At 41.8% G+C, this 11,825-nt stretch overlaps 1 protein-coding gene across 1 annotated transcript; it reads right to left on the bottom strand.

Annotated features, from left to right (window-relative positions):
- Positions 1 to 737: 737 nt before the first annotated feature.
- Positions 738 to 9,410, bottom strand: pnp5a (purine nucleoside phosphorylase 5a). The gene is made up of 6 exons (XM_063186451.1): positions 9,161 to 9,410; positions 7,457 to 7,626; positions 5,807 to 5,910; positions 5,130 to 5,305; positions 3,570 to 3,760; positions 738 to 1,890 (listed from the first exon to the last, which is right to left on the bottom strand). The coding sequence occupies exons 1-6, from the start codon at positions 9,181 to 9,183 to the stop codon at positions 1,661 to 1,663; spliced, it is 894 nt and encodes a 297-aa protein (XP_063042521.1). The 5' UTR covers positions 9,184 to 9,410; the 3' UTR covers positions 738 to 1,660.
- Positions 9,411 to 11,825: the final 2,415 nt, after the last annotated feature.

Consider the following 11,825-nt stretch of genomic DNA (forward strand, 5'->3'; position numbering starts at 1 on the left):
GGGCTTTCACTTCTCTTTTCACCTAAATTTGGGAATGGATAGCCTAGTTGCAATGCCTATGGCCACAATCAAACATACTAAGATGTTGAAATTGATATTTAATGTTGTCACAAGAAAAAGTGAGAAACAGTTTTATTTTATTTATAATTTCTTTATTTATACAACCCGTGAAACAGAGCCAACAGGTTCAGGATAAAAAAAAAGTACCAAGGAAAGGAAACACAGGTCATGCAAAACAATGCAAATGAACTACACAAGCATGCCGCGTAGCTCGACTCCCAATGTCCTGAAATCCGACCCCATAGATTCAGATATCAGCACATCCTTCAGTAGTCCTCTCTAACCATCCACTTTCATCAATACTCAATAAATAGTAACTTAAGTAACAATAGTCAATGTTAACGAAGAACGAAAAACAAAACAAACATCTTCATTGTACATTCATACAATTACAACGTACACACTATACAGTCAGAACCCATACATACATTTCTACTAAACATTTTAAGTTAAACATACATGAAACATAAAAATAACCAAGACATGAAATCATTAAGTTAAAAACAGTTAAAACTTGCTCAGGGCCACCCGTCAAGACAAAAAAAATGCATTCAATGCAGGAATGTACAGGATCATTATGATGATTGAAAGTTTCAATGACAAAAAAAGAGAAAATTCTCAAGGGACAGTGACGGGGGGCAACATGAAGTCATTTTGCCTTCACAGAGTCTTGTCACTTTAACCTCATCTTTGAGGGGGAGGGGGAGAGCCAAGCAAACAGGTGCCAGACTTCTGACTTTTGCCCTTTTCTCTCTACCCTGGCTCACCATACCCTTCGACAGAGGTAGGTGGGGGTGGGGGGGGCATAGTAGTTGTCAGTACAACATGAGTCTAAAAGGGTAAATGGCAACACAGGCTATGTGTGCATGCATTACAAATCCAACAACTGCACAGTCAATTATTTTTTCGTCATTATTGCGTTACTAGTCAGCTAGTAGAATATTATGTTTTCGTCTTTGTTGCGTCACAAGTCATAGTAGTACAAGATTTTTAAAGTAATTCTTGCATTAAATGTAGACAAAAGTGAAGGTTTTGTCATTGATGAGTCTCAAGTCAACTATAGTACAAGGTGATGTCTTCGTCATTGTTGCGTTACAAGTCAGATAGCCAGTCGATGTTCTTAGTCATTGTTGTTGTCATCATTGTCCGTCATTGTTTTGTTACAGATCAGTTAATAGTAGTACTGTACAAGTCGATGTCCTCGTCATTGTTGCATTAAAAAGTTTTGAGTAATACAACTTGTTCTTGTCGTTGTGTCAAAAGTCGGTGTCTTCGTCATTGTTGCGTTTCAGGTCGGCTAATACTGTACAAGTCGACGTTCTTGTCGTAAAAAGTAGATTTAGCACAAATCAGTGTTCTTCACATCCATATTAATATTAAACACTTCAATTAGTACACATTGATGTTCTCGTCATTGTTTTGTCAAAAGTCGGTGTCTTCGTCATTGTTGCGTTGCAGGTCGGCTAATAGTAGTACTGTACAAGTCGATGTTCTTGTCGTTGTTGCATAAAAAAAAACATTCTTCTTTTTACTAAGTATTAAAACACTTAGTACAAGTCAATGTTCTTGACGTCACTTTGACCTTCAAACTCTCGGCTTTTTAGTACATGTTGATGTTCTCGTCGCTGTTGTGCTCGATGCGCATGACCATGTTGGAGACGAGACGCTCCAGCTGCTCGGCGCGCAGCTTGCCGGTCTCCAGCACCTCCTCGTGGTTGGCCTTCTCCTCGCTCTCGTAGTCCATCACTGCCTGGTTGGTGATGAGCGACAGGGCGAAGCAGCGCATGCCGCAGTGACGCGCCACGAGGACCTCGTGCACCGTGCTCATGCCTGACAGGTGACAGGGGAGAGAGGGAGAGAGAAAAAGGGAGAGATTCAGATAAGGTTAAGAAATACTACTGTATATTACATTACATTTAGCTGACACTTTATTCAAATTGACACAGTTATTTACAGGGTATTGGTTGCAGTCCCTGGAGCAGTATGAGGATAGTTGCCTTGCGCAAGGGCACCTCAGCCATGGAGTGCAGTGGGAAGTGGAAGAGTGGGTGGGATTCGAACCTGCAAACCTCTGATCTAAAGCCCATGGCCTTCACCATTACTAAATGGTATTGCCTTACTATAGAAAGTGGGCTGGGCCACGTATTGCAACGGCCGTCTGTCTGTCTGTCTATCCTCAGTGTTTCTTGGTTACCTCACTAAAAAAATTAGAAAAAAACGTGAAATCCCAATTGATGTAAGAAAACATTGAGGGGAGGGTTTGAACTACTAGGCAAAAGTCTGTATTCTCCGAGTTTTCTTCTAGTTACTAATAAACCAGCAGATTTGATCACTGGCTGCACTTAAAAATTCTCCCAGATAAAGCAATAGAAATGTTGGCAGGGACACATTGTGTAATGCACCACCACTATGGTGCATAAAGCCACATTGGCGTGTGATGTGACAGCCGAATGATGCCAATAGATCAAGAGGGCCTTGACATTATGTCACAGTAATCTATTTGCACAGTCGAGTTAAGTGAGTTTATTGTTCCTGGGCCGCGGGCCAAAAGATTGCTTATCTGGCCTTTGACAGCTCGACTTACATAACCAGGACAAAAAAGGAATGGAGAAAAAATGTAAATGTGGTACGAATATACGGTATATGCACCTTTGCCACAGTCAGAATCCTTTTATATGTTGCCGAACTTGCACTTGCCGTATAACGCCACTGTCAGATTTAGTCTATCATGCAATAAAATCATTTATTGGTTCTTATCCATCGCTAGAGAAGATTGAGAGACTAGCACGATCTTACTGATAACATGTTCAGTTATCACCAGGCTAGAAGATTCACAATTGGAAACTTTTCTGAAGCCTTTGAATTATGTATATAGTGGATTTTTCAATGGCAGGTAATTAAGATGGCTTGCTACCCTAATATTTAAGAGGTTGGCAGAGATCACATGAGGTAGGTAGAATGTGTATACTGAGAACTGAAGAGTCAAGGAGTGTATCTTTTTGGTGATGATGAGGAAGCTGTATTCATCTTTGTAGTCTCCTACAGCCTCATCCATGGATGAAGTGCCTATAACGCAAGGCACCTAACCCCATATTGCTCCAAGGACTGGTGGCAACCAATTAGCCTGTACCTAAATAGCTAAGTTAATGTAGATAAATGTGTCAGCTAAGTGTAATGTATGTAAACATGTCCTGATGAAGGTCAGACGGCTGAAATCAGTCAGCATTTTTAGACTGTGCACCCCATGTAAAATAAAGGGTTTCTGAATAACTCTACCATCATGACTTGTAGATGAGTGTTTTGCATTCATCAGTCAATAACTGCGTGAAAGTCTCAGTTATGCAAGTTGATGCTAACGCTAATGCTAATTTAATGTTCGTGTGGAGATTTGTGGATGGTTTTGGTCGCCTAGACAACTCACTGGCTAAGTGCTAAATGTAATGTTGATGCTAATGGTGATGTAATGTCGTGTGGAGATGAAGATGGTTTTAGTCGTCTAGACAACTCACCAACAGCATCAGCACCAAGCTTGTGGAGCATGCGGCACTCGGCTATCGTCTCGAAGGAAGGCCCACCCAGCACGCAGTACACGCCCTTACGCAGGAAGTCGCTGTAGCCAAGCTCGGCACCCACGTCGAATGCCAGCTGCTGCAGATCGCGGTCGTACGCGTCAGACATGCAGGGGAATCGCACGCCAAACCTGACAGAGAGAGACACGAGGGAAGAGAAGAGGAGAGAAACGATAAGTTAGGGGAGACATACTATGCTATGAGAGACAAATCACAGGTGGAGAGAAGGAAAGATGAGAGATGGATATACAATACTCTGTGTGTAAAGTACACTGTATGTGTGCACTGATAAAACGTCTGTAGTATGTGTATGTCTGGACGAACAAACTCTTTACTCTACTGTACTAGTTTATGCTATAAAATGGTGTGCTTCTATTTACTTCAATGACGTTACTAACTCAAATCATCTTTGAACCGTAAGTAAGGCACATATGTTTTGTTGACATAACTATCTGCCAAAACCAGTTTGTTTAGTCCTTATAAAGAACACACAAAAAATGTCTGCAATGTAAACAAGCTGTAGGTAGTTCGCCCAAGGAGGTTGGTACACCCACCATTACATAATAATTGAAAGTCAGGCCAGGCGTGAAGCCGAAGAATCCGGTTGCTGGAATGCGATTCCTTGCATTCCTAATTATGCTTTTTGGCACCGACACTAGACACATGGGTTGTCTAATTAGAGTTTACCTATTTGTGTGTGTACTTTTTAGCAAACACACCTGAGCAGATAGCTGGGAGCGTGATGGCTTTGGTTTGCATGTAATTCAATAAGGGCGAGTTGGATGGCTGGTGATGGCAGTGCCAGGGTGGGGAAAGTACCAGCCATCGCAGGCTTATTCTTTTATAAGGAACTAGATTTCACACCACATGTTTTCTTATGTCCACAGACGTAACTTGGGCTGAACATTTGGATACATCCCTGCAGTGTATTATTACTCTCTGATAAGTTATACATCTCTAATATCACAAACTCACACCACATTTTAAAAAACTTTTTCAAGAAGGGAGGGAACAAAAAATCTGAATGAACCCAGCCTGAGTGTTATATTCATGGGACGAAACAATGAGATTTGATCTTACTATAATCTCTAGACTCTGTAAACCCTTTCATGCAGTCAAGTCTAGTCTGGTATAAGCTTTTTGTTACCAGTATGGCAATGGCCCAGTCTAATCTCAGTCATGTCATGGCATTGTTGTTATGATGTAATTGTGTTTTTTTCCATCTGCAGCAAAGTGCTAGTCAATGGGATTACATTTTGGCGGTAGGTTACAGCTCACCTCTCCTCATTCATGTTCGGCCAGGGAGTTTGTTATATTGGGAAAGTCAACTGAGTGTTGCCTACACTACTTTTTCACATCATGTCAGCTTACCTCTCGTCATTTAATTTGGGTCAGCGGGTTACATTAGGGAGGTCAACTGAGCATTCCCTATGCTACACTTTTTAACATCATGTCAACTTAGACTCGATAGGTTTGCATATCCGCAACATTTGTTCATACCTCTCGTCGTTGGGTCCGGACAGGGGGTTGTTTCCGGCAAAGCCCGGCATGTTGAGGTGGTCCTTGAGGATCATGATGTCTCCGACGCGGTAGTCCTGGTTGAGGCCACCCGCCGCGTTGGTCAAGATCACTGTCTCCACGCCAAGCAGCTTGAAGATGCGCATGGGCAATGTGATCTGGAAGGAGAAGATAAAACACAACATTATTTGGTTTGAAAACTAGTTAATTTTTTTTACGTACACCCAGCAGAGGACCGTCCAACATGCGTGATACATGATTTGGGGAGAAGAATAAAAAAAGACAAAAGAGTACTAAACCAATCTGTGTTCATTAGTAGTTTTTGAGCAGGTGCTGTTTGGATTTTTTTTATTTATTTGTGAAATAGTGTTTTTGATCTGTGTGTTTTGTGTGCTCTGAGAACAGAACAAGAACAAAACATTACAGGAGTAGTTTTTGAGCAGGTGCTCTTTGGATTTTTTTTCATTTGTGAAATAGTGTTTTTATCTGTGTGTTTTGTGTGCTCTGAGAACAGAACAAGAACAAAACATTACAGCCTAAACAGGCACTGATTGGGAAATGGGGGGAGCACATCTGAGATCTGAGATAGCACAAAACCAAAACAAAACAATCTATTCTGCGTGTGTGTGTGTGTATGTGTGTGTGTGTGTGATGCTAACCTTCTGGATGGGGTACCCTTCATAGAGGTGGAATCGTCCCTGCATGCAGACACATGGCTTGCCCTTGAGTGTTCCGAACACCAGCCTTCCAGCGTGACCATGTACTGCAACACACAACAGATAACACACAGTCAAAACACTGGAGCAACAAGACACACTCTGACTGACACACAGGCACACTATAATTTCTCACATCACATACACGAAAACAATCACACGGTCTCCCTCTCTCTCTCTCTCACACACACACACACACACACACCAGTGCTTTACACTAACTTTTTCGCTTACCAGCCATTTTGGCTAGTGGTTTTCCTGACTCACTAGCCATTGGGCCTTTTCACTAGCCATAATTTTCTTAACCATCATAGCAGCTTTAATGAATTATATAATAGGCTGTAATAATGTAATGTAGGATAATATAACATATTATTTTATATTATTTATATTATATTATTTTATAATATAATATAATATAATATAATATAATATAATATAATATAATATAATATAATATAGGGCCTAATAAGAATTGTTGTTAACTGGTCCATGCATGCATGCATGCTATAAGAACAGATTAACTTATCTGAGGAATGGCATAGCCGTGCAGAAACCCCAAGCACAGTGTTGTGTAAGGGCACAAATGTAAGCTACATGAGAGCAAAATATTTCCGTCTTTGATCTGAAGGGCACTTTCGATGCGCAAAGTAGATAGTGCAAAGTCATTGCCAAGCTTCGCATGTCCTCGGTCATGGATGTGGAATAACACTGGAATATTTTCTCATAAAAGTAGGCTATCTACTAGAAGGCACACACATATGCGGCCGGTTACTACAGAAGGAGCTACGACTTCCTTTCATTCTGTTTAATATTGAGTTGTTTAAAATATAAACGGACGCAAGGCAAGATGGGCACATGCGAAGGGACATGATTTTGTCCAGTCTGGAAGGCTACTACTGCGCGTTGTTTAAGCCCCGTTTGACAGTCGGTAACAACGGCACAAGAAACATGGAGGAATATTAAGGTACGAAGACATACAGGCAAATCAGAAAATGATTTAAACCGAACATGCCGCATGTTTCCTTGTCTTATCACTGCGCTAATTAGTCTCAAGACTTTCACAAGACTGAGGTGTTCTCCTCTCGCCTCGGTCATTTTAATGTCCACTACTACTATGCATTGTACTAATGACAGATCCCAAAACAGGTCAGTTGAGATGAACTTCGCTACTTTATTTTCACGTGAAGGTTTTCAGTGATATTTCCAAACGCGCGCTGATGTGCCGGTAGCTCGCTGCTGGCACTCATATTCGCAAGACTAGCTCTATCAGATTCCTCTTGTGCGTGAGACACAGGTGACACGTGACACAGGTGCTTCATGGGTAATGTAGGCTCGCGAAATCGCATTGCATTGCGTTTGTAGCAAAAACGGTCCGAGGGGGAAAACTACAAAATTCGGTGCCTCATCATTTAGAATAGTAACGGACCCGCCAGAATGGCTAGTGAACCTTCGGTATCTACTAGCCAACGCCGATATTCACCCGCATTTGGCTACCTGGCGTGTGTTAGTGTTAAGCCCTGACACACACACACACACACACACACACACACACACACACACACACACACACACACACACACACACACACACCTGTGCTCTGTGGGAAGTTGGGGATGTCCTTGTAGTTGAAGGCCACCTGGTCCTTCAGCATCTCGGCCAGGCCTCCCAGGCCCGAGCCGCACACGATGCCCACCAGGGGGCGCACGTCCATCTGGGCCAGCAGCCAGTCGGCGGTGGCACGGCACTCCTCATAGCTGTATCTGTGGAGGAGGAAGAGGAGAAGACATGCATCAATCAATCAATCCATTCATCATATCATTTATGTACAGTATAATAACACAATATCACAACTACGGAGTTCACTGAAAGTGCCACATACAACTCTAACTCTCACTACTTTCTACTCATAGCTGGGTGTGTACAGGAAAAGGATACATCATGTAATAAATGAATCAATCAACTAACATTTATTTATATAGCTCAATACCACAACTACAAAGTTGACTGAAAGTCCTTTGCATTAATGGGGAAGTAGTTTGTGTCATGTTTAGCAAAGGGTAGTGCAGTTGTGAGAATTAGAGGAATATTTGTACTGTTTGTGTATGACATGTACACATGCATACCATGTGAACATGTTTTCTTTTTGTTCATTTGTTTAACTTCGTTATATTGTGTGGCATGGAACGTATGATACATATCCCCACTTTCAATATAGCCCAGTTGGCGGTATTTTCTTTCCCAAAATATAATTCCAAAGGCACTTATCCCACTATTGTACGAGGTATTTGACCTTGGCATGGGCTTACTGTAGCCTCCTCTCCCTGGCTCCCCTTTCACTGTTTTATCAATGTTTGAGGAGTCTATATGTGGAGAGGAATGTAGAGGGCAAAGCTAATGTAGACTACTACTGGAATACACAGCGGCTGCGCAGTGTCTCGTGCAGTATAGGCAACTAAATTAGAAAGGTCAGGATAAGTTGCACACTTACTACACAAACGCACCCCCCCACACACCCCAAGCGCACACACACACACGTCCTTACGCGGTCATATTTAAATTTAAAGCTAACTGGCCGAATAGCCTTCCCCTCACGCGTAACCAAGCCTAAACTTTTCATTCAATCGTCACACGTGGACACCTACACTGTGGTTTGCTGACATGAACTTGAACCACCCCACCGAGCACGACACACCTAAATTGGCAACACTGTAACACGAGCTGGGGTCACACCATCACCCCGTGCAGAGTGACTTTCTAGGAGATGGTCAGATGCCTAACGGGGTAAAATGGAGACTGATGACCATAAATCTTACAGCCTGTGGCGAGCACGTTTTATCCTGCAGAGCTTTTTTCATATGCGCAATTGTTGGAAATCATGGTGGCGAATCATTGGTATGAAGGCGCGAGATGTGCGCTTGTATAAACATTTACGCTTCAGATTTACGCTTGGATAAACATTGTCAATAAAACACTTTGTAAGATTGTGGACTGTTTGGAGACCTAGATTGCGTCTATTGTACGAACGAGGTTACAGTAAGTGTGCGCTCAGGTCGCGAAATAGGCTATTCAAGTCATGTTTTTGATATGGGATAGTCTCTTGACTTTCATTCATTCGCATACCATGTGCTACGCTTCTACTCCGCCTCCTTCCAGTAAGCATGCTAGCCTACTAGTTCTACATGCGGAATATGATGCAACTCCGTTCGGAACCGCAAATGTCAGGAAGTCTGTCAGACTGAAATAGCGGCGAAGGTGTTCCCTAAGGCTATATCAAAGAAACAAAGAATTACTTACCCGGTGTTTCCCTCGGGGTGCATGTTGATTGTCTTTCTTAAATCCTCAAAGTATAAGAAAAAAGAACGAAACTAGTTTTAACTAGATTTACAAAAGATCACGATATACTTCACTTTACGCTCAGCGCACTAAGTACACAAAAATAAATAAGAAGCGCGAAATGAATACTTAAAAAGAAACAACCAAATAAAAGAGTTTGAAGCAGCCTTTGAAGTCAAATCCTTTCTTCGTTTGTGGAATCTTAAAAGCCTCTGCGATGCCGGTTATTTTATAGAGCCTGTCTTTCCGTTCCCGCCCCTTGAAGTTACGCAAAAGGAGAGCATCGCCGTATTTAGGATGGGCTCACTCACACCCCCTGACGTCAGCGCACTGGGACAGAGACCACCGTCAAACTTCCTACCGGTCAAGTTCACAAGAGTTACAGAAAGTCACAGGATAAGGAAAAAACGGAATGTAAACAGATAGGCCTACCCTACACACGCGTACAGCACATCCTCCTCATGCATTCAATCACATACAACACACGCGATGACTGCTTGGCTCCCTGGTTGTTTGACAACACTAAGGTTATCAATTGCGACTCGCGAGTTTGGTTTTATGGTTGTTATTATGGCTGATAAGGACCGTTTCATTTTCTGTTAAAATAGAGTTCCTTCTGCCTTCAAGCTAATAATTATCACATGATCAGTCATGTTTATGGCAATTTACCCTCAAACCACCAGCTGAACTGAAAGACAACAAAACAAATGTTTATGATATAGGTGAGGCCTACATTTAAAGTAAATTTCCATCAGAGGCAGGAAGAATACCTGATATGGCCGGGCACTTAAAAGAACATTGGGCCAAATGCCAAAGTCGTTCATCAACAGTGTGAACCATGTTTTTGGTTGTTTTTTGTTTTTTTTGTGCCACCGAAGTCATAAATAGTTGCAACAGAAGGTCTTCTTGTTCAGGAAGTTGGTTGGGCTATGGCTACCTTAAAAAAAAGGGCCAACACAGAGAGAGTTGTGTGGTTTAATAACAGTGTGTGTTTGTAGGCCTGTAGTTTTTTGTGTGCAACACCAGAATTGAGACCAGAACATTTTCATATCCGGACTTAATAGTCTTGGAGGAAGTACTCAGATCATGTCCAACTATCAAAGTGTCATTTAGCAGTGTGTACCATGTTTATGAAGGTTGTTATTATTGTTCTGCCAAACCAGCCATAACCTAAAGAACCAAAGTGTTGTTGTTTATTAATCGTGTGTGCCATGTTTGTATAGGTTTGCCATTGTTCAACAACACCAGCCGCAGTGAATTAAGAAACACAACTCATTTCAATATCCTGAGTCATGGGAAGTACAATCAGTTTAGGTTTACCCAGGTTTATCAGTGAATCAGCAGGAGAAAGAGGAGAATGCATTGTGAAAAACCTTGCGCGGGAGTTCTGTTACAACCTGTTTAACAAGGGTGATACATAAATAAATAAATAAATAAATAAATAAACAAATAAATAATACAACACTGTTATACCACTCTGAGAAACAAGTGAGGTTGTGTGTGATCACTGGCTGCTGAAAGCCTGTGGGGTTGTGAAGCAGATGACTTTGTTGTTGCAATGGGTCTTGTGTTGTCTGGGGAAATCATTTTCTTGTAAAAGTCCACTGATCATGACAGGGAATAAATAGCCATTTCCCAGTACTCTAGTTAATGTGTATGTTACAAAATAGAAGATTCGCTGACTATGTGAGGATGCTTCATACTATCATATGTGGTGGAGATGAATATTCGAGGTTCTGTGACAGTACAGAACAGAAAAGTTCAGTGCAATTCAATTCAAAAGTAGGAAATAAAGTGTAAATTTGCCCTGTACAATGTAAACATGACCATTGCATGGCATGTTGTTTTGAATAGACCCTTTTTTACATAGGTAGGCCTACATTGTTTTTTTTGTTATTCACTTTTTTGTTATTCACCTTAAAATGACATGCAAGAGTAAAAAAAAAAGTCAAAAGCAGGATAACACCAGCTGCACCAAAAAAGGATGTAGATTTTGAGGGGACTCTTGTGTTGTGTTGGGCACATGATAACCAGCCAAACTGCCTAAACGAGAGAGCTCACTGTCCTCCAATTTGGCTAGTTTTTTTTAAAACAGGAAAATAAGGGGTTGTTTCACTGTCAGCCATCGGACCCTTTGAAGTGATTTGTGCCACAGTATCACCACAGCCATTCCTTTTGGGGGTGGTTACATAGGGAGGTGGTTTTCAAAGGGGGGCCTGGGACCCCTGGGGTACCTTGAAAGGGTGATAGGGGGGATAATATTCCCCTTAGTTAAGAACCACATTATAACCACAGAATTGAAAGTTACTATTATTGCTATGTTATATATCCAAATGGGGCCCTGACACACAGACAGACTATGATCTTGAAAGGGAGTGCACAGAAAAAAACTGTGTGGCATGAACAATGTAATGGGGGGCTTGGCCTGAATCTACTGGTATTTCCCCCTGGGATCAATAAATGACAAATCATACGGTGGCCTTGTCATGCTAAAGTTTGGGAACCCCTGCCATAGGGCACATCATTTGGTGCAGCACCACTGCAAATAACTGTTTCTGCAGCACAGTTCATGCTGTAATAGTTTCAAGAGTGAACTGGAGCTCAATAGACGTATGCTGTTCATTAT

This window comes from Engraulis encrasicolus, chromosome 21 (genome assembly GCF_034702125.1).
Source record: "Engraulis encrasicolus isolate BLACKSEA-1 chromosome 21, IST_EnEncr_1.0, whole genome shotgun sequence".
Classification (NCBI taxonomy): Eukaryota; Metazoa; Chordata; class Actinopteri; order Clupeiformes; family Engraulidae; genus Engraulis; species Engraulis encrasicolus.